Source organism: Alosa sapidissima, chromosome 13 (assembly GCF_018492685.1).
Source record: "Alosa sapidissima isolate fAloSap1 chromosome 13, fAloSap1.pri, whole genome shotgun sequence".
NCBI lineage: Eukaryota > Metazoa > Chordata > Actinopteri > Clupeiformes > Clupeidae > Alosa > Alosa sapidissima.
Window position 1 is genome coordinate 25,264,202 of NC_055969.1, and position 24,087 is coordinate 25,288,288.

General features: G+C 43.7%; 1 protein-coding gene across 5 annotated transcripts in view; it reads right to left on the bottom strand.

Moving 5' to 3' along the window:
• Positions 1-327: 327 nt before the first annotated feature.
• The window catches only part of ptbp3 (polypyrimidine tract binding protein 3), an 89,758-nt gene continuing 65,998 nt past the window's right edge, over positions 328-24,087 (bottom strand). For 3 of the 5 annotated variants that reach the window (XM_042059958.1, XM_042059959.1, XM_042059957.1), the window contains exons 9-14: positions 23,464-23,603; positions 14,775-14,808; positions 13,159-13,251; positions 12,201-12,417; positions 10,351-10,428; positions 328-8,414 (exon numbers count right to left, since the gene is read on the bottom strand). In XM_042059958.1, the coding sequence (XP_041915892.1) occupies positions 8,264-8,414; positions 10,351-10,428; positions 12,201-12,417; positions 13,159-13,251; positions 14,775-14,808; positions 23,464-23,603 (713 nt within the window). In that variant the 3' untranslated portion in view covers positions 328-8,263. The remainder of the gene's footprint in view (positions 8,415-10,350; positions 10,429-12,200; positions 12,418-13,158; positions 13,252-14,774; positions 14,809-23,463; positions 23,604-24,087) is intronic. The other 2 variants (XM_042059961.1, XM_042059960.1) reach the window with 1 other exon arrangement.

Here is a 24,087-nt window from a genome sequence, read left to right on the forward strand (position 1 = left end):
ACACACACACTCACACATGCACACTCACGCACACACATCACCAAGCATGCACGCAGACACTCACACATGCACACTCACGCACACTCACACATGCACACTCACGCACACACACACATGCATACTCACGCACACTCACACAGACACACACACTTGGGGCCCATCTGGGTCTGACAAGAACCCCGCCTTCAACAGCAGCAGCAACAGCAGCAAACAAGGCAGCCAGACTCAGTCACAGCGAAGAAAAGAAAACCAAAAATAAACAAATAAATAATCAAAGTAAAAAAAAACCCAAAGGGAGAAAGAGAGAAAGACACAGACACAGAGAGCTGAGGAAAAAGTACTGATGACATGACATTTATTCAAGGCATGCTACAATTAAAGTTGATTAGGAAATACCAGCAGAGACTCTGCAGTAATAATCATAAGGAATCATGGTTAGGAGTAATAATAGTAGTAGTAATAATAATAATCAATAATTATAATAATATGCAGTTCAAAACATAAAGGAAATCCTTTCTACAAAATACAAAAACTCCACTCGACCATGCACCGCAAAATTAGAAAATATGTTTCTTTAATAGTTTATCTTCTATTTGCATTTTATTACATCAACTCATCAAACTGAATCCACTTTTCTCTTCTCCCCCCTTGCCCCACAATGTCACATAATCTGATTTACAAACGAAAGCTGGTACTAGTATGATATCAAAATACAGAAGACAATTTTTTTTGTTTGTAAGTGTGTTTTCAAATGCCTGTTTAAATATAAAAACCAGTCCATACTGATGATGTTGTGACTTGTTCCCCAAAACCATTTTTGGCCAGGTTATAAAACAACCAAAAAAAATAAAAAATCCAAAACAAAACGAAAAACTAATATAATGGGAACATATATGTACATCGTTTATCTTTCCTTTTGGTAGTGGAACATTCATACAAACTATAAATTAGGATAATTGATGCGCTCCAAAGGCAGCACTTTGGAAAGAGACCCGCTTAGACACAACCTCATGTGCACTGTGTCTTGGTTGGGTCTCCTCTTGTCCAATTATATACGACCCCTCCCTTTTATGTGTGTCAAATAACTTAATTAGTTCTTTCACATTCTCTCCCAATAATCTAGAGCTGAAGAATAGAAGTCAGAAACATCACAAGTAAAGCAGATATTGAAATTTAGAAATTTTGGAGACATAACTCAGAGGTTAAATGTTGAGGTTTGACTGCTTGACATTAATGTCATGACTTAACATTTTATGTGTACCCTCTGAACCCAGTTTGTTTTGTCAAGGTCCTTTGGTTTAAGTCTGTGTCACACTTTGACTTGCTAAATTGTGAAGTAAAGCTGTCTATGAAGACTATCTGAGGAGCAAAAATCTGGTTGCAAAAATGACCAAGAAAACAAAACAAATTGTAACTACAGTCTTTTGTGTTTGTTTACATTTCAAAGCCTTCCATTCCAACCGTGTGTCCACTGACAGGTCCTCTCTACACTATACAGAATGCAATTGCCCAAACAGGCCATCTTTTTAGGGCATTCGCTAACATTTGAAACTTATCTCGAATCTCCCTAGGAAAACTTCACAGACTTTCCCTTGGCATTCCCTTGTCAAGGGCAGCAAACATGTACTGCTGTCTCTAGACGCCACAAAAAGCAGACTCAGAACAATCGTGTCTAAACACAAAACACAAGAAAACAAACAAGAAAACAAACAAACAAAAGCTGAATTTGTGGTTGCTTTCTCGTTGACAGCCAGGAGGATATAACTTCACAGAGAAATCAGACGAAAGGCACATAAACTTTGGTCCTGCATTATTGGTGAACACAACCAGGAAAAGAAGAAAACAAACAAACGAATGCATCTTTGTCGATGTGACACAAGTCAAAAGCTTACACGTCTTCAGGAGAGCGTCTTAGTCATGGCTGAATGGGAGCGCCTGAGTCAAGACATGGTTTGGAAATCATTTTATCGAAAGAGAGAGAGGGAATGAAAAGCCAAAGGTGGTGCGGACTGACGGCATGACTAGCCAATGAGAGGTGTGTAAAGAGCATAATTCTTCTAACTATGCAAGTGTATGAAGTCTGGCTTTTTCTCCTGTTTGGAAAAAGGGATAAGGAACAAAGAAGGCCTAAGCAAGGGGTTCAATGACATCCCTTAAGAAACAGATAGATAGAGAGAGAGAGAGAGAGAGAGAGAGAGAGAGATGACCACCACCCAAGCTTGTTATAAAATTGCAGGTACTTTACAAAGTCACTGCATAAGTAAGTAATCAAGATTTACATATCTTAACATATTTTGAAAAAAACAAACAAACATTTTGTGGCCAGAGCGAAACTCCTTCTCACCAGTGAAGTGACACTTAAAGGCAGACTCAGAGAAAGCTGAATACAGTTAGCAGAGTGACTGACAACAATCTTAACCAGTTTCACACAGAAAAAATTCGGAAATAACAACAAATAAAACACATAGAAAAATATCACTACAGATCAAAAAAAGAGGCCTTGCCCTCCCCTAAAATTAATCAAATATAAGGTACAGTAAATATGATTACAACTCCAACACCACACGCAAGCAGGGGAGTTCTCAGCCCATTTTGCTCAAAACGAAAACAAAACAGAAAGGCAACAGGCAAATAACTGAAGGTCTACCTGAAAACAAGCAGTACGTGCTGTGGGTCCTCCCCTCCCCCTTCAAACACACAAGAACGCTGTGCGCATGGTCGAAATCTGGCATCAGTTCAGGGAGATGTAAACGAATCAGTGTGTGAGCTACACGTTTAATAGCCTAGTTTCGTAAATAAACAGATTCTCCAAAAATGCATTACTTTTCCTTGCGCAGAGAAAAAAAAAACTACAAGTTGTCTACATTCATCTGAAAGATCCAGTCATGTCCGCTGGGTGTTTGGTTGGGAGGAGGTTCAGAGCTTTTTTTTGTGCGGATATTGAAGCCTCCCTTCATTTCCGGGGATCGAACTGGGTGAGTTTGTGGAGTCTGGTTTGTTAATTAAAGTTCAATGCTCAAACACACCTGCAGACGCCTACACCTTCCAGTCAGCACTGGGAAGATAGACACACTCAAAGCCATAGCACCACAGTCAATCAATCTGGCTAGCCGGTGCCATAAGGTCACAGATTAGCTTGTAACCAGGCAAGGTTCTTAATGCTCTTGAGTTACTAGTGAACATAAAGCCCAAATCCCATTTTATATGTTCATTCTCTGTTCTCTTCTGTCGCTAATAAGCATGCAAACAAACCCATGCAGTCTGGTGTCTAGCATTAGAAAGAGCTACGGTAGATGACGTGTGTTCACCATGCACCATTCCAAGAGTTCAATGCTCTTGACTTGACTGAAGTTGCAATGTACAGTTCCTGTTGTTTTCAAGATCTTTGACAATGATGCAGTTCTGACACGAGGAACTACAAAGTCTACATGCATTTCGAACAGCAAAAACTAAATTTTGCCCTGTTAACTACAGACAGTCAGACAGCAAACATGGCCTTGAACTCTGACTAATCTAAAAAAGTCTGTTATTGTCAGCTGTCCAGAGCAATATGTTACACTATACACCGATCTTGGACATGTGTTATAGGCTCTGTACACTTGAAGTCAGCAAACCAGTTTCCTGTTCGTTGACATCGCTCTTAACAAGCACCTGAGGAGGAGTGTTTCAGCTGTACCAAAACGTGTGATCACTGAAAATCCTTCCCTCCTTATTTTGTGCAGCCACTGTACTGTAAGTAGGCTGGCATTTTTAGGAAAAAGGCGGAAGCTAAACTCACTTTTAAAGTAACTTGAAGCCAAGCAAAGTGGCACAGCTGTGCTTAAGACATTAAAACTTGCGTACATCATATTTAGTACAACTAAAACACTCATCTGCAGGTACTTGTTGATAACCATGCCAACAAACAGGAAACTGGTTTGCCAACTTCAAGTAAGCTAGTGCACAGATCCCATTAGCAGAGGAGTTGGTTCATCAACATTCACACATAGACCCCTTTCAGTGCTAAGGCAATGCAGGGAGACAGTGTACCCCAGGATGGCTGGCTCAGTAACATTCATCAAAAATGAAAGGCATGCGTTTGGTAAACAGTCCACAGCGTCTCCAACCAACACATTCGGTTCAGAAAGCCGTGCACGCAGCAAGAACATAAGAGTAAGAAAACGTCCAATCCAGTGCCCATTTGGGTCTGCAGCTCTCGCTTCTGATTGATGAGGCCCACAATGCTTCAGAGCAGACAGTTATTTACAGTTATTTACTGAACTGGATTTTTGCCAAATTTCAACCTGCAGACAGCGGAGACAAATACAGGATGGACATGTGTGCGTGGATTTGGATTTTTCTGTTTTTACTGGAGAGTGTCGACAATCTCTCTCTCAAGCGTACACACACCACACCGCAAGGACAGCCAGCATGATACACAGCACTAATTCACACGCCTCTCTTTTTGAATTCATCCCCTCACAATCTTTCACTCAGTATCACAAGTACAAGAGAACAACTGCACAGCATGTACAATGATCTAATATTACACAAACCCAAATACATGGATGACTAAGTACAAAGTAATGTCTACTCACATGTACACATGCACACACACACACACACACACACACACACACACACACACACAGGTGGACGGGCCCCACAGCACGCACTGAACATTTTAGAGTTAGCCGTTCATCTTCTCTACGGTGTGCACAAGTCACAAACTTACAACTTAAGACCATGGTCTACTGAGTCCCCATAAACAAAAATAAAACACATCTAAAACAACAGCAACATAATAATTACACAAAAATAAAAGATCAAATGAACCAACCCACTCACCTGTCCCACAACATAGTAAATAAGATATCTTAGGTAAAATTTTTCTAAAACCTATTTGATTATGAACACATTATAAGGCACATAATAAGAAATGAAGAAGAAACACAGTAAATATGATTTTTTTTCTTTTCTCTGTCTGCGTGATCTCTTATAGATTATAGTGGTAGAAAAACCCCTTGAGGTTTCAGATTTGCTTTTTTGTCTTCCATAAAAAAGAACTAATTACCAAAAATAAGTAACTTCTTTTTTTTTTTTTTCTTCTCAAAAAATCTTGACAATCCTTAAGATAGATAGACCTGAATAGTTTTGCTTTATTTAAGACTGTAAACTTCAAAAAAATGCGTTCTCAATTCTCAATTTGTCGAGTTGCTTCAGCGAACGGATAGGTTAAGAGATGCAGATGCTGTCCCTTGCCTTGCGTTTTGCCCCAAAACATTTTTGCGTTGTTTGGTCTGATGTCTGACACTGTTTGTATGTTAGTTTGTTTATGGTGTTTTTTTTTTTTTCTTTGCTGGGGAAAAAACAAATCTCCATGACGATGCTGAGGTCAGCTGACTCAGGCACTGTGCTGCAATCCCATGGTGCACCAGGTCATGTCACGCCCAGTCGGCTCAGTGGAATGATAAGGCTAGTTGTCACGGCAGCACGAGTCAGCGCTGTGTACCTGCACATCAGTGAAGGGTGGCGCTGGGATGGGAGAGGGGGTGGGTCTTCTCCTCAGGGGCTTGATGAGGTAGGACCCAAATGCTCACAGACACACACACACACACACACGTACACAGAGTTTCAGCTGTAGCTACTGGCATATACATTCTAGTGATCTCTTTCTGCCAATACTATTTTTTTTTTGGTTTGGTCAGAGATGGAGGCATGATCTCTGAGTATGCAAGAAGAAAGAGATCTTTACACAAACATATACACACACACACACATAAATACACAAACACACACACACGTATGGTGTACACACATGTGTGAGGTGGGAGGGAGGGGGAGGCATTGGGCAGGTTTGGGACGAGCGTTAGAAAACAGGCACAGATTGCAGCAGACACCTTGCAGCACTTCCCAAACAGCCAGGCCAGATCCCAGCCAGATCAGGCCCAGAGTAGAGCCAAATGAGGGCCAGGTACTAGTGCCATGTGGGCTGCTTCTGTTACAAGGAGACAAAGACCAGGCAAACCGAAATCATTCAAATTTAAAAAGAAAAGAAATACAGGATGGGGGAAAAAAATGAAAAGAAAACCAAAAACACACGAGGAGAACCACAGATCAAAACCATGTGGGCGGGGCCTAGGGCAGAGCCTGCCTCACGCCTCACGACCACCAACAACAACATGGGCTGAACATCACATTCACATTCATGGTTCTGATTGGGCTCTGGGATTGAGGGGGTGGGCCGAGCGGTGCCTCCTCTGAGCCGTGATTGGTTGATTGACAGCAGGCCTTGGGAGGTTGAGGGTGGGGGGGGGGGGGGTGTCCAAGAGTGGTTCTGCCACAGGATTGGTCAGTCAGACTGTCTGTGGAAGTGGCTCAGAAACTGAACCATCATCTCGGCACACCTGCATTCTGAAGGGGGGGGTGGAGGGGGGGTCAGGTTAGCATTCAGCATTCCAAGGAGACCCCAGTCGCATGAGGAGTCTCTCAGCTTGTGTCAATGCAGGACTCTGCTCTTCTCTTCACACTGCACTGTTCCCCACCATCAACAAACACACCCCAGCCACACCTCACCTCATCTTTGCACGGGAAAACAGACATGTTACGGTGCAACTCCATGTTGCTGACTATGTCTGATAAATAAGGATTACAAAAAAAAAAAAAAAAAACTCAAATAAATGAACAACAAAAACAACAACAACAACAACAACAGCCCAAAAAAACTGAATGCACTGGGGTGGGTGGGTGGGTGACCTGTAGAGGGCAGTCTCTGCCCTCCTGTGGTGGCTTGCGTGTCTCGTGTCGTCTTTTCTTTTCCCTCCTCTCTGCGTCCCAGACCACAGCGCCCATCCTGTCCTTTTTAATGCTACTCCAGAAATACAAAACAGCTGAGCGAGGCAGCTCATTGGTCAGTTGGATTGGTTGCTATGGTTGCTACAGGACATACTCCCTCAGCAGCACTTTGTGACACGCCCAAAAAATGTTCATCTGAGAGAGAAAGAGAGGCGTGGCGAGGGACACACACACACACACACACACACACACACACACACACACACACACATACACACACACTCACACGACCCCACATCTCTGCTTGTCCAACATGGAGAGAACAACATTCAATTCAAACACCACGGTGTGGCAGAATGGATAGGGGACGTCGTGGGGACATGTGGGGTGACCCTTGACCCAACGTCCTCTTCCTCTGGCCCAGTGGCCTCTGGGGCAGGAGGAAATGGCTATGGCTACTGACAGGATCCACAGGGGCCATCCAGGGGCCCTCCACACTGCTGTTAGCAGACCCCAACCCCCCCTTCCATCTCAGGGTGAGCTGGTCTCTGCAGGAGGTGACTGGCTTACATACATACATACATACATACATATGTACATACCTACATGCATACATACATACATACATACATACATACATACATACATACATACCTACATGCATACATACATACAGCATAAGCCGCCCTGTGAGGCAGAGCCAACATCCTCCAGCACTGTCAGAGAGGTCAGGGGTCAGAAGATGGAGGAAGAGTGGAGGAGGGAGAGAGAGAGAGAGGGAGAGTGGAGGAGGAGGTAAAGAAAGAGGAGAGAGAGGGAGAGGGAGAGTGGAGGAGGAGGTAAAGAAAGAGGAGAGAGAGGGAGGGAGGGAGAGAGGGAGGCCAAATGGAGATTGACGGGGCGGGTCGTGGTCAGGGTGCTTGGGGGGGGGGAATCTGACTCACGACTGACATCAGAACTGGTCGTGTCGTGTGGAGTTCATCCTCATCGTTGTCGTCCTCTAATTGTTGCACTCCTCGCACCCAACCCAACCCAACCCAACCCCTGTCCAGACCCTTTTGCACCCATCCAGAGGGCCCTGGACCCAAATTCTGCCCCTGAAACAAGGACTGGTCATTAAAAAGCACATCCCTCCAGTAAGTCTCTGAAGGCTTCGCAGTAGTCTGTTTTTGGATGTTCTCCAAAACCTTTTCTTTTTCTTTTTTTTTTTTTGCAAAAAAAAAACCTAAGCTATCTTATTGTGATCAACCTGTCCTTATTGTGATCAACATGTCCTTATTGTGATCAACCTGTCCTTCTAACGTTACTTTGCACTTTTGTTTTTGTTGATTTTTTTGTCATATTTTGTTGCGTTTTCGTCTTTGTCGTCCTTCCGTCTTCATCCCGCCTGGAGGTTCCAGAGCTTTCCGTCAGGAGCGGAGAGGAGGACCGGAGGAGAGGAGAGGAGAGGAGAGGAGGGGGGAGAGGGGGAAAGAGGGGAGGCCCGCCGTTAGATGGTGGACTTGGAGAAGGACACCCTGAGGTGGTGGTTCTCTCCCAGGTCGTGGTTGTGGAGGTCGATCAGGGCCTGGATGGCCTCCTCCACAGAACCCAACTGGATCAGCGCCATCTTGCGGTCCTTCCTGCCGATCACAAGAGCCCTTAGTGGACCAATACAAATCAGCTGTAAAAGCCGTCAACCATTTGGGGAAACGATGCACAGCTTCACTGACAGCAGCAACACTCAGTTATAGTCTTGTCTGAAGTAGCAGTAGTCTAAAGCAATTTACTGACAGCAGCAGTACTCACTTATAGTCTAGTCTAAAGTAGCAGTAGTCTAAAGCAATTCACTGACAGCAGCAACACATTGTCTAGTCTAAAGCAGCAGTAATGTAAAAGTGCTCTGCATATAAGTGCCAACCCTTCCTGCCATTTGCCCACGTATATCAGTGCTGACATGTTTAACTCACTGCGTTCTCAATGTGTTTTACTGAGCGGCGCCGACTGACAAGTGTTCACAACGCATTTTACTGAGCGGCGCCGACTGACAAGCGTTCACAACGCATTTTACTGAGCGGCGCCGACTGACAAGCGTTCACAACGCATTTTACTGAGCGGTGCCGACTGACGAGCGTTCACAACGCGTTTTACTGAGCGGCGCCGACTGACAAGCGTTCTCAGCGCTTTTTACTGAGCGGCACCGACTGACAAGCGTTCTCAATGTGTTTTACTGAGCGGCAACGACTGACAAGCGTTCACAACGCATTTTACCGAGCGGCACCGACTGACGAGTGTTCACAACGCATTTTACTGAGCGGTGCCGACTGACGAGCGCTCTCAGCGCATTTTACTGAGCGGCGCCGACTGACAAGCGTTCTCAGCGCGTTTTACTGAGCGGCGTCGACTGACAAGCGTTCTCAATGCATTTTACTGAGCGGTGCGGACTGCCCACAGAAGTACAAGGCAGCGGCAAAAGGGTTCAGCGGTGATGCATGAGGAGGGTCGTCTTTGAAACAATGGAATCTAATGTAATCGAACGTCGAAAGTCGAGCGTGCCACACCCGTGTTAGCACCTGGGTGTGTGCGTGCGCGCGCGTGTATGTGTTTGTGTGTGTGTGTGTGTGTGGAGACCTTTAATCTTCCACAGCAGGTTGCTAGTATGAAAATGTGATTTCCCTCCTGCTGGTCGCAAGAGCACTCTGCATGCTAAAAGACTCATACACCTAATCACCCAGAGGCTATGTAAGGATTGGAAAATGTTTATCCCGCTCCTTATAAAAATGCATGCATGTGTGCGCATCGTACAACAAGGGCTATTTGTGTGTTGTCTCAGCTGCTTTTGAAATGCTGCCCTTTTATGCTCTTTAATCCTCTCGTTTGTAAAGCCCGCATGAGTCACATATTTCTGTGAACTGTATGTGACTGAGCTTTAGAAATAAAAATGACGTGCCATTTGTAGCCAAGGGAAAAATATGACAAACACTTCACTCACTGACAACTCCAGTGGTCTAAATCTGTAATGTCAGGCTGTTAGTATGGATATGTCACTGTTATCACTGTATGAATGTAGTATGGATATGTCACTGTTATCACTGTATGCATGTAGTATGGATATGTCACTGTTTTTACTGTATGAATGTAGTATGGATATGTCACTGTTATTACTGTATGTATGTAGTATGGATATGTCACTTCAGACAGCAGAAGCTGCTCCCTTTGCCTAAACCATGTCAGGATGACAAAATGTCTCCCTGAAGGTTTGGTCTCATTATCCAAGTCCACGCTCCCACAGGCAGGCAAATGAACTCTCACTGTATTATGTGTACTGTGCTTGTGCTGCCACCTAGAGGCCACAGACTTTCATTGAGCATTACTGGCTGCCATAGAAGCCTCAAAGTCTTATTTTTTGCACACCTGTCCTGGAGAAACTGAAAAGGCTGGCCTGAATGTGTACAGAGAAACCCGCATGAATGAATGGTATTTACAGCTGGTCAGTGTCAATGGACGTATTACATCATGAGGAGAGATGCACGCTGGGAGTGATGGAGAGGATGAAGGCAGGGGGTTGGGCAGGAGATGGACAAAGTTTGGACTTACTGGAAAAATTTGAAGGCCTTGACTGTGTAGCCGCTGCCGCCAAACAGGTCTTTGAGGATATCATCTGTGATTGATGGACTGTGGAGGAAAAGCGGAGAGAAAGAAAGAAAGAAAGAAAGAAAGAAAGAAAAGAGAGAGAAATAAAAGAGAGGGAGATAATATTTACAAGGAGAAGAGAATCAGTAACTCAGCCAAACAAACGTCACAGGCAAGATAAATAATGTAAAGATTAAATAATACACAATGCATGTCACACTTTCAGTTGTGATGTGATGCTGAATCTATAACAGCTTTGGCTTTGTTATGACAGGTGTGTTTTGGCGGATAAAAGCCAACTGCATAGAGCTATGTTTAAATTATTATAGGTCTTTCACTGGTGTTAAGTACCCTGCATTCTCTCAACTCAAACGTTTAACAACTCTGCAGAGGTGTACAAATTACATTGAGTAGGTGTGAGAATCATGCCCTCTGCATGATGTTACAAAACTGTAGCAGAATGGAAAGTCAAGTTATTGCTTTATTGCTTGGAACCTACACACACACACACACACACACACACCTTAAGTCATATGTCAGTCACTGGTAAATATATATTTTTTTGTGAAAGAGTGTGAAAGAAAGAAAGAAAGAAAGAAAGAAAGAAAATAAACGAGGGGGGGGGGGGGTTGTAAAAAAGGCAGAGACTGATTGAGCAGGATGAGGAAGAGAGGGACAGAGAAACAGAATGGCGGCAAGACAGGCGATGACTCACGGGACGTGGGACAGATGGACGAGACAAAGACAGAAGGAACAAAATGGAATATAAAAGCAGAAAGAGAGGGAACAGAGTAAAACAGCGAACAGAGCCCACTGACTCACGGAGTGCTGGAGAGATTGCAGAGAAAAAAGAGCAGAAAAGAAAACAAGGCCACCGGTGAACAGAGAGAAAGCACACACACACACACACACACACACACACACACACACACACACACACACACACACAGTGGGGAAACAGAATGAGTGACAGAGAGAAAGCACACACACAAAGTGGGGAAACAGAATGAGTGACAGAGAGAAAGCACACACACAAAGTGGGGAAACAGAATGAGTGACAGAGACAGAGACGATAAGGGATCCTCCCCGTCAGAGGCATGCGGGACTGACTGAGGGAGACAGAAGAGGGAAAAAATAACAAGGAGAACGTGAGAGAGTGGGATATGAGAGAGGAGAACGTGAGAGAGCAGAACGTGAGAGAGGAGAATATGAGAGAGCAGAACGTGAGAGAGGAGAACATTAGAGAGGAGAACGTGAGAGAGGAGAATGTGAGAGAGGAGAACGTGAGAGAGGAGAATATGAGAGAGGAGAATGTGAGAGAGGAGAACATTAGAGAGGAGAACATTAGAGAGGAGAACGTGAGAGAGCAGAACGTGAGAGAGGAGAACGTGAGAGAGCAGAACGTGAGAGAGTAGAATATGAGAGAGGAGAACGTGAGAGAGGAGAACATTAGAGAGGAGAACGTGAGAGAGGAGAACGTGAGAGAGCAGAACGTGAGAGAGTAGAACGTGAGAGAGGAGAACATGAGAGAGGAGAACATGAGAGAGTTAGAATATGAGAGAGGAGAACGTGAGAGAGGAGAACATTAGAGAGGAGAACGTGAGAGAGCAGAACGTGAGAGAGGAGAATATGAGAGAGGAGAACGTGAGAGAGGAGAACATGAGAGAGCAGAACGTGAGAGAGTAGAATATGAGAGAGGAGAACGTGAGAGAGGAGAACGTGAGAGAGGAGAACATTAGAGAGCAGAATGTGAGAGAGCAGAACGTGAGAGAGCAGAACGTAATAGAAGAACGGCGGTTCTGTGCGGGACTTACGGGATGTTGGAGAGGTGCAGCGTGGCGGAGGGGGGGAAGATGTTCTGGAAGTTCTTGGAGCCGGGCTTCTTGAAGCGATGCAGAGGGCTGCCGCTGAAGTCCTTGGTGAGGCCCTGATCCTCCTGACCCTCCCGGGGCAGCTGCACCGTCTGGTGCTTGGAGATGGTGACCCGCATTACCTTGCCGTAGAGACGCTGGCCGTTCAGATGGCTCATCGCTGGAGAACAGGGGAAAGACCAGGAGCGAGTCAACCACAACCAAGAACCGATGGTGGTAGCGTAGTGGTTAAGGAGCTGGGTTAGCATGCAGTAGCCGTTATGGCACTTAAGGCACTTAAGGCACTTAACCCCAAGTTGCTCCGGGGACACTGGCCCTTGTAATGTAGTTGACACATGTAAGTCGTTTTGGATAAAAGCGTCTGCTAAATTAATACATGTAAATGTAAGAACCAAGGGACGGGGGACTTTAATTTTGGCTGATATAGTAAAGTTTACAATAGCATGCAGTAAGACAGAGTAAAGTTTACACTAGCATGCAGTAAGATAGAGTAAAGTTTACACTAGCTTGCAGTAAGACAGAGTTAAGTTTACACTAGCTTGCAGTAAATAAGGGACTGAGAGAAGCTGAACCAGTGTGGACATGGAATACTAAACAGTATGCAAGAAACCTGATCAGGACGCAAGGAATCTGGCCAGATCCAGTCAAGACTTTGTACAAGTGTCTGGACGTCTGGGCTAGTTAGTGTCATGACACATGATGACCCCTACGCTTATTGTAGTGCTGACTTTGTGATGAACACCAGATGTGACCCCTACGCTTATTGTAGTGCTGACTTTGTGATGAACACCAGATGTATTCCAGCATCAGTCAGAATGTGTGATTTGTATAATGATTGCAACTGGAAGGCTATGTGTTATTTCTTACGTACGCACAGTACAAACTCAAACACAGTTCTTACCAAGCTGTGCCTGAGTAGCATCTGCCATCTGTATTAAGGCATTTTCTTTCTTGTTGAAGAGAATCTTGACTCTGTGAACATCACCGTACACCCCTGCAGGCAAAAGGGAGAGAAGAGACAGACAAGTCAGAGAGAAGCTTAGAGCACAGAACACAATTACATGAATTAAAATGCAAAGGCACTGCAGTCTATTATCAAAACAAACAAACAAACTGACAAATCATCTAAAAAGATGACAGAAGATGGGGAGGGAGAGGAAAAAACAAACAAACAAACAGAAGATAGGGAGGGAGAGGGAAAACAAGCAAACAAACAGAAGATAAGGGGGGGGGCAAACAGTCAAACAAACAGAAGATAGGGGGAGAGGGAAAACAAACAAACAAACAAACAAACACACAGAAGATAGGGGGAGAGGGAAAACAAACAAACAAACACACAGAAGATAGGGGGAGAGGGAAAACAAACAAACAAACACACAGAAGATAGGGGAGAGGGAAAACAAACAAACAAACACACAAACACACAGAAGATAGGGGGAGAGGGAAAACAAACAAACAAACACACAGAAGATAGGGGGAGAGGAAAAACAAACAAACAAACAAACAAACACACAGAAGATAGGGGGGAGAGGGAAAACAAACAAACAAACACACAGAAGATAGGGGGGAGAGGGAAAGAGGATATAAGATGTATCTGCAACTGCCCTCAAACTGAACTTAACTTCGATTCTGGATATCTGTTCTGCACATCAGATTGATTTTGCATGAATGCTCTGCATACTGTAGGAGTGTGTGTGTGTGTGTGTGTGTGTGTGTGTGTGTGTGTGTGTGTGTGTGTGAGTGTGTGTGTGCGCGTGGCAAACTGCCAAACTGAAACAAAACCTTCAAAATATGTGTTTTTGTGCTAACAGTCTTTTCCTCTCTCTGACGTGTGCTTCTCTATAAGTGTCTAAGTGTATCTGCACTTCTCTGTGTGAGTGTATGTCTCTGTCTTTGGCTTGGGCTTTCTGTGGCCTGTGATTGGTGGAGAGGCAGCACTAGCACTGGCTGGCAGCCAATAGGAGAGCAGCTGACCTGTATCTCTGTCAGAGCCAGCCTGGCAGAGAGATGCTGACTGATATTACATTGTGGTGGGGTGGGGTGGCAGGACACACACACACACACACACACACATACACACTCAGTCACTCTCTCTCTCTCTCTTACACGCGCACACAAGTGCATACACACGCGCACACACACACACACACTCAGTCACTCTCTCTCTCTTACACACACACACACACACACACACACTCAGTCACTCTCTCTCTCTCTCTTACACGCGCATACACACGCGCACACACACACACTCAGTCACTCTCTCTCTCTTACACACACACACACACACACTGCTGGAGGTGCACAATCTAAAGCCAGCGAGTCACGCCACCACCACCTATCGCTGAACCATTGGCTCCGTGTTTGTTTGGCAGGAAATGGAGGCATCACTTTTCTTTCATTTGCTTCCTACCTGGTAGCTTTTGCCTTTATAACAGTGTGTGGAAGAGAGAGAGAGAGAGGGAGGAGGGGGGGGGGGGGGGATCCAATTTTCAGAGTAATAAATGGCGCTCTTACCGAACAGGATGAAGAGTCCATGAGGTGATATACTCTGTGTGACACAGGAAGAGGCATCATTAAAATCTGCCACACTCACTCACACACACACTTCCACACACACACACACACACACACACACACACACACACACACACACACACACACACACACACACACACACGCATATATACAGACTCTACACTGACTCTTATCTCCACAAGCTTCTGTTTCTCACTCACACCACCAGTAACACTGACGCCAGAGAAGGTGTGTGTGTGTGTGTGTGTGTGTGTGTGTGTGTGTGTGTGTGTGTGTGTGTGTGTGTGTGTGTGTGTGTGTGTGTGTGCGCGTGTGCGTGCGTGTGTTGGAGGGGGGTATTGGGCTAAGAGGGGGGAAGAGAAGAGCTATTTGTAATACAAATAACCAGCTAACGTGCTGTTGGCGCATCCATGTTCATACACAAACAAATAAAACACACACACACACACACACACACAAAGGCCACAACGATGCTTATCTCCAGAACCCAATCAAGCCTGTGCCTTGTGACAGCAACCAGTGACTTTAAAGAGTAAACACAGAAATCTGACACCACCAGCAGAGCTGGTGCTCTTCCACACCCACTGACTAGCTGTTCTACTGAGGCCTTAACCAAACACAACACAGCACTACAAATTCAACAACAACAGTCAAACAGGAGCATGGTCCTATCCATTAAGGCAATAAGTAGAGATGCACCGATATGGAATTTTAGGGCCGATAACGATAGCCGATATTTATTGGTTTGTTGTGGCCAATACCGATACGATAACCGATAATATTACTCTTGAAAAAAAATTGTGAAAAGTGATTTGGGGAAAGCATTTAATAAGCATAATTTTATTGCAGTAATTTTACCTACCACCAAATGATGGACAGAACTCATAATAGTCCTCAATAGTACAGCAGTCAACAACATAACAGTAGCCTAGCCCTACAGTATGTGTGGCTCCTTTAAGTGAACCTGACGTCAGTGAATTGCGAGTGAGTGGCTAGAGAGTAACTTTGAATCGTTTTCATTTAGGACTAAACGCTCATAAACTGCTCAGCTTGGAATAAGCTACAGTATAGCGACCAAACCAGAGTTTGTGAGGGAAACTTAGGTTTAGTTTCAACTGCGGGTAACTGAATAAAGCTGCAACTCCTCAGACTGTATCTTATGTCCGTCTACTCTGTTGCGCACAACCTGCTGCAGCAGAAATGAAAGGCGTTAGCCCCGAAGGTTTTAATAACTTGTTATGATGACCTGTCTGGAACTGAAGCACGAATGGTTAGCATATTTCTAGGTAATAATACAAAACCCAAGCTAAAGTAATGCAAATATAATACTAAAACACAACTTAGAACTAGGCCTACTTATGTACTCGTCCCACTAACGAGTTTGTTTATTTGTTTCCCCGACCAGCGCGGTAAAGTGCAAACACACCAGCACAAGACAGCTCTAGATAGGGCTGAGCTCCGCTCTGGTGGATCATTCACGAGAGGATTTTGAGATGCAGATTCCCAAATGAATGCATATCCACAGATTTGACAGAGTGGTGAAATACATTCACTGCTGACATTGTATTGAGGAAAAAGTATAGCCAACCAAGCTCAAGTAGGCTAGCTCAGTGTAGCCAGACGGACCTTACGTAGGCCTAAATTAGGACTTTAAAAAATATCTGCGCAAATTATCGGCCAGAATTCTGTTATCGGACCGATAATAATATTTTCTATTTTCTATACTTATCGGCTAATAATATATCGGCCGCCGATATATCGTACATCCCTAGCAATAAGACATCAAGAAGTGGAAGTGAATCATGTGAGAAACATGTCATACTGCTTTTATACAACACTTCTGTCACTGAGTAATTGAGTTTTAAGTTGACCGAGTGTGAGTTCTGACACACATTTCTGCAGGCACGTGCAGAGAAGGGGGGCTACAGGGGCTCTAGCACCTGCCCTTTTGCCCCTTTGATGTCCAAGTGCCCTTTTGACAAGACCCGTTTTTTACTTTTTAAAATTTGTAATACTCCGCTAGTTCCAACGTGAATATTCACTAAAATGTCTCATTAATAGTTTGTGAAATTAGAAATTTACAAAAATAACAATTTTCTGTGTTTGCGGCCACCAATCCGTGACGTCATACATTCAGTGAACTCTCAAAAGGTGCACAGTATGGCAAGCGATTTTAACATTTACCCGCTAAGTTTGACTATCTGGAATTAACACTGTAAATATCAACAACGTCTTTCTGACTAGTCGCAATTACATTTTGGATAGTTGGAATTGTCATTCAAGATATCTGTAACATAATTGTGACTAGTCGAAACGTCAGATAGAGATCTGTAATTTAGTTTTGACTAGGCAAAACTGAATTACAGATATCCGTCATCACGTCATTGAAAACAACATTCAACTCGTCACACATCTTAAATGACAATTGCAGATATCTTTAATTCAGTTTTGACTAGGCAGAATGAAAGGTGAAGATATCTCAAACGTCATTATGACTAGTGCAAATTATTGTGCAAGACGTTGCTCTTTAGATCCGTAGCAGAGCCCGTCTACTTAGACATTCTCTGTCCGTAGGCTAATTTCCCCTCCCCAACATAATCGAAGAAGAAGTGGGCTTATTTTTCCTTATTTCTATGAATGGAAGAAGAAGAAGCAGTCATGGCTGTAATGTCTTGTTGACATCTAAAATAACTAAAACTCAGGGACACTGTGTGGCTTATTAGACTCTCACGTTATCAACTGGCTTGATCTCTGTTTTGTAGCCTACATAAATTAGTAGGCCTAGGCTACTAAATGCACCAGCACCATCTACAGGAAACTCCATTCATAATGGTGTTGGCTGTAATCGAAAAAATCAAAGCAACATTGAATCATCAATTCTTGCTGCCAGCTCCTGTCTTGCATAGGCTGCAGCATTAAAAAGACGATTAAAAACTCCTTCGCCCCCTGGCTGCTCTGACATGGTGCTAATTAGTGCTAATTACAAAGTTAACAGTTAACAGGTGCTATGTGATTTGATGATTTGAACAACAACACGCTCTGCTCCCGCCTAAAGTGGGATGCGGGCCTAATTTGCATAGCAATACAGATATCTCTAACGTCATTTCGCCTAGTCAAAACTCTAATTCAAGATATCTATAATTACATTTTGACTAGGCAGAATGAAAGTTATGGATATCTCCAGTTTCAGATATCTCTAATTAAAACTTATTCAAGATATCTATAACTTGATAATAGATATCTACAATCAAATTATGACTATCCCTAACTCCAGTTTGATATACAACTGTATCTACAACGTCATTTTGACTAGTCATAATTCCATTTACAGATATCTACAATGTCATTTTGCCTAGTCAAAACTTAATTCAAGATATCTGAAAAGGAACCTGTAGATATCTTGAATTGAGGTGAATTAAAGGGAAACTTGGCAGGATTTCCCCCTCTGCTGGAGAAATTGTGCATTATGCTATTTCAAACTGTGGAAAAAGGTAAAGATAAAGCACATGGATTTGTTTACAAGCTAGCAAAACGGTTAGCATAAGTTCGGATGACAATGTGGATGTTACAAGGTAAGAAACACGATTTAAAACAAGTTTCTTGTATCTCACTTCTCTTTCCGGGACGGTAGTCTCAATGTTGCAAGGTTGGTTTTCCGCCTGGGGACGCTAGGGGCACTGTCTATGGGGGCGGCGGGAAAAGTCACCATTTTCACCGGTCAGGTCATTTAACCATCCTAAAGATTTCTAAACGGGTACGTTGAAATAGTAGCCAAGTTCCCCTTTAAAGATATCTTCAACTGGAGTTATGACTAGTCAGAATCAAATTGTAGATATCTCTAACTGGAATTATAGATATCTACAATTCAATTGCAGATATCCGTAATTCACATGGATATCTGCAACTGAATTGACCTGTCGCTAAGCGCCACCCTTAGAACGTTGATGAGCCAATGACAGTCCAGCCTCAATGGGACTCGGACATCAGCTCGGACAACTCCATAGGAAACAACAGGGAGCAGGCATAAAATGACAAATTAATGGTTATTTATAGAGTTTATTAACTCAAAAAACCCCGACGGATAACCATGGTCAAACGTTTTACATGGGGGACGTGTAATTCTGATAGCTGGTAGGCTAGCCCGAGAGGCTAGAAAACAGAGTATATTTTTCATCAGCAGTAGCCTACAGGACGTCTCTCGCATTTGCAACAGCTCGACGTAATGTCGGCTACTAAGCCAACAACGTGGGCACAGGTTCCCTGTTAAATCCCAAGATGAAAATGCTCCTTAACCAACTACTATATTCTTACTACATCAAATATTAACGTAACCTAACATATCTTAGTATCAATCTTCCACTAGCTAGCTAGCTAGCATTAACGTCAGTGTTTTTTGCACGGTGATTTGCACGGCTACTCGCCACAACTGCTTGTCACCTTGTATGTATTCTAAAGTTTTGAATACACCCCTCCATAGCATAAATAAGTCCCTTTTCATAGCTTCTGGAGGAAAGTAAATCCTCTTATCGATCAAAACGTCCTCAAAGCCTGCTTTCTACTGTCAGCTGCCATTGTCCACAATGTATTTCTAATCAAGACTGGTTTGTTTGTCCAAGTTTTCACACGGTAACAATGGGGGGCGGGGCTTAGCGACAGGTCAATTGTAGATATCCGTAATGATAAACCCCATAGAAATGAATAGCAAATGTGGCGTCATTTGTCCTAGGAAGAATGTCTTTGTGGATATCTGAAATGACAATTATGGATAGGAAGAATTCAATTGCGGATATCTAAAATGTTCATTTTGACTAGGCAAAACTGAATTACAGATATCTGCAATACATATCCAGTCTAGCGGGTAAATGTTAAAATGGCTTGCCATACACGCAGGCACAGTGCTGCAGGAGACGTTTGGGAGCACGGTAAGGTCACTTGGCAGTTAGCCTATCTAAATAGTGCAATAGTATTCAGCTTAGAGATAGAGAATAAAATGTTTAAAGTTGTTTCATGTTCAATGAAGTAGGCTATCAAACCCGTTTTAACCCTGGCAGCTTTGAAAATCTAAGGCTGAACGTTCATAACATATTCTGTTTAGATGTTATAGTAGCTTAGGTTAGTAGACCTAGTTCATAAAACAGAGAAGGCAAACATTTTCTAAATCGTCATAAGCCGACGACATAGGCTACTGTAGTTGTTTAACCCAACTCCACACGTCGTTCTCTGTTTACAGTAGGCTACATTACGCGTCATTTCACTCAGTGGCCACACGCACAGGACGTGAATCTGCAAGACACCAGCTTGCTAATGGTGGTAGTTCACTGTGATAAACATTAAAATTATAGCCTGACAAGACTAGACAATAACATATTTGCTGCCGCTAGGGTGCGTCTAGATTTTGAATTTAATCAATAAGATGTAGCCTTATAGTCTATGATCTCTGTGTAGACAATAGCCTAATGAAAACTGAAAAGACCTATTTGTCTGTGCCCTGGCTATAGTAGGCATACAGTACATGCACTCCTATTGCATTTCTTGCATTTAAATGTTAGATTTTTATTTTGTGGATACAGTATGAAATCGTGAATAAAATGTTTTATTTTGAGAATATAGTTTGTATATAGTTGGATGGAAGGATACAAGCTGTTTTTTAGTTTAACTTGTGGTAGCATGATGGAAGATTCTATGCTGCATTTCTTTTGCATTTAAATGTTATATTTTTATTTTGTGGACAGTGTGAAATGATTGAATAGAAGGTGCTTTATTTTTGAGAATATAGTTTGTATACCGTCTCATAGAAGGATACAAGGTATTTTTTGAGTTTAACTTGTGGTAGCATGATGCAAGATTCCATGCTGCACTTTTTGCAAATGTTATATTTTTATTTTGTGGATACAGTGTGATGGAAGATGTTTTATTTTGATATAATTTGCATGTAGCCTATGTATTCTCTATTGGGTTGTAATCAAAGTTGTAAATAAAGTTAACACTTTTTCTGAAAATTTTGGTCCATGTGCCCTTTTTTTAAAATTTGAGCCCCTGCCTTTCAAAGGTCTCTGCTCGCCCCTGCATTTCTGGCGTTAAGACAGCTTACTCCACTTCCTTACTCTTTTCACTCCTTTCACCACTGGAGGGCGTAGTGGAGCAGTGGGAATGTCACTGACCGACAGCTGGTCGACCTGGGTTCCATTCTCTCCGTTGCGAGTCTTTTATTTTGAATAAAAGTGTCTGCTAAATATCAGTTACCTTTAACTTTAAAAATCCCCTCACTTCTCAAATGTGACCTTGTAAAGTCACTGTTTACCATTCTGTTCTGAGTAGACAATGGATGACTCAAGGGCTAAAATATGGCAAACACGGAGAGATTACTAGGGGTGAAGATTTGAATAAATTGTTCAACCAGATCTAACTGTTGAACAATCAGAAAGGCCACACACTTAAGAAAATGTTCAAACTTGACTCAGAAAGAATGAGAACGCTTTCTTGTAAACACATTCTAATTCTTTCAGCGAGAAGAAAGTGTGACTGAAATTGACTTTCACACTAGAACAAATCTGCAGTGGTTTTGGAATAGATTGATTAAGTATGGACAGAGGGGGCAAATCGCTCTGCTGAGAATATTTGTACACAGTGTTGTGCAAATTAAGCCGTACAACAGAGAATCAAAATGGCTTTAATTGTACGCCATCCCGACATACTGGATTAGGCTGTGTGCTGCGTATGCCTTGTCTGTCTCCTGAGAAATTAAGTTGTTCTTGGTAAATGGCATCGAAAAAATGGCACCCCTTGGAGTGACTCCTTGTACACTGTGTCTTGCTAACCAGGGTTCCCACCCCTAAACCTGTACACTGTGTCTTGCTAACTAGGGTTCACTTCCCACCCCTAAACCTGTACACTGTGTCTTGTTAATCAGGGTTCCCACCCCTAAACCTGAGTTGCACCTACAGAGCGTGCTCATTGGCTCCCGCTGATCTGCCACACACACACACGACAGATCTCACCACAGTTCAGCTGTCACATGACAGATCTCACCACAGTTCGGCTGTGCGCTGCTAGGTTCAGTCTGTCATGAGCCAGCAGGCACAAACAACGCCTTGATTGCCTGGGGATTACCAGGGAAGATTCGTCTAATCAAGGGCTTTGCAAGTGTCTGATTGGTTTATTCAGGTGTGTAGGAGCTGGAAGGAGCCTCCAGCCTGCCAGTCTCGACGCTGGAACAGGGCTGCTCTCATTTAAGCCTTTCACGGTATGAGTGAAGTGATTTTCTTTCATGATCTCTAGCTCTCTCTGATGAAACTACGGTTCCACGAAAGGGACAAATGTCAACAGTGTGTATACACAGTTTCCACAGTCATGACTTCACACACATGCCACTTCCAAAAGACATACACAATACGCCTACAAAAATATTTGTGAATGCCCCAACCCAACATATATGATCATGTTTGTGAATAACCCAACACATACTGTAGCATCATATCTGTAAATAACCCAACACATAGCATCATATTTAGAATTAAGCCAACATATAGCATCATATTTGGAAATAACTCAACACATAGCATAATATTTGGAATTAACCCAACACATTAGCCTGGCGAGCCAGACCCACATTAAAATGTAGGGTCTGGGCACTCACCGTTCGCAGTGCTCAGTCCGAGGGGCGGGATAATCAGTTGTCTTTCAAATTCCCTCTGCACGCAATAGGACGCAATAGGATATTTGTTTTCAAATAGCAGGGAATTCAAGCCAAACCGTTGCAACTCTGCCATCAATCATTATGTTAAGCCCACCAAACGACTCTATACACGATTTCGATGCCTGATTAATTTTCGATTTCTGGAGCTCACAAGCAAACGGAGAGTTGCTGCCGCTAGGGGCGCGTCTAGATTTCTAGGCTACCAACACATAGCATCATATTTGGAATTAACCCAACACATAGCATCATATTTGGAAATAACCCAACACATTCTAACATCATCACAGTCGAGCGTTATCTATAAACACAGAGTGTCAAGTGGTCTTCTCATGTAGATGTAGAGCTGATGATGCATCTCATTTAGACCTGTCACAAGATGGCGTGGTGAACAGATTGGCTGTGTGTGTCGGAGACGAGGAGGAAGGTCGAGAAGAAGACAAAGAGAGGAAGAGGAGGAGCAGGAGGGACTCTCACGTCCAGCACAGCTTCATGACCATGGTTTAAAGGTATCCAATGCAGTTTGGGGTATTCATTTCTGGGTAATATTTACGTTTTACCTCAACATTGTAAATCCTCCCCCCTGGACACTGGTACATGCGCATTTGTTTTGGAGCCAAAGGACCAGCAACGGGCGAAGACACTTTCCACAGAGCCATATCTACTGACCAGGTCATTCTCGCGAGATGTCTCTGGGGCGCAGACAGCCAAATCGCCGGGCTGGTTCTCCGCCTGCAGGGCGCTGCCAGCTATGACAAGTTCCTTTACCATCAAAATGACTTAGAAGTTGTTATATTATACTAAGCTAAAATACTTGCATAGGATTCCTTTAAAATGTTTTTTTCCCCCCAAGTTTGGACATTACACTGACCGAACACATCAGCTGTGTGCTGTGGAACGCAGGAGGAGGGTGACCGAGAGGAGGAGGAGGAGAGGAAGAGGAGGAGGAAGAGGAGGAGGAGGAAGGACACTCACGTCGGGGTTGAGGTTGGACACCAGCAGCACGGAGTGGAGGGCGCCTGGTGGCATGCCGTGGATGGGCATCCGTCCGGCCACAGCCGACGAGGGGATGGCGAGCGGTCCTAGTGCCCCTGGCATCGTTGGCATGGACAGGCCTAGGAGGGATTGAAGATGTGGGGGATGGAGGGGTATGGGGGGGTAGAGGTGTATTTGGGTGGGGGGGGGGGGAGATGGAAGATGAGTCACATCACCATGGTAACCGAGAAGAAACGGAGCATGGAGGCGGAGGAGGAGAATAAGGGAGAAACTGGCGAGGACAGGCTTGGTGCGGCTTAGAACAAGACACAACCCACCCAGGGTCAACTTCTGATCAAATGGCAAACAATAAAGGCAATTCAACTATCCAACCAATTGGTCATAACACCTTATTTTCCCCGTCATTTCAATTACAACCCTAAATGTTTTCATGGGTGTGTTTTTTATTTTTGAACTCCAATGCCTGTCCATAATCAAATTGTTGACACTTTTTAAAGAGCCAGGAATAAAACTTGGTTTGGACCAGGCAGTCCAGGCTGGGTGCTAGTCCCCATACAGTCTGGTTCAAGCTGGAGGCTGGACAATGGCAGGGTCAGGGGACAT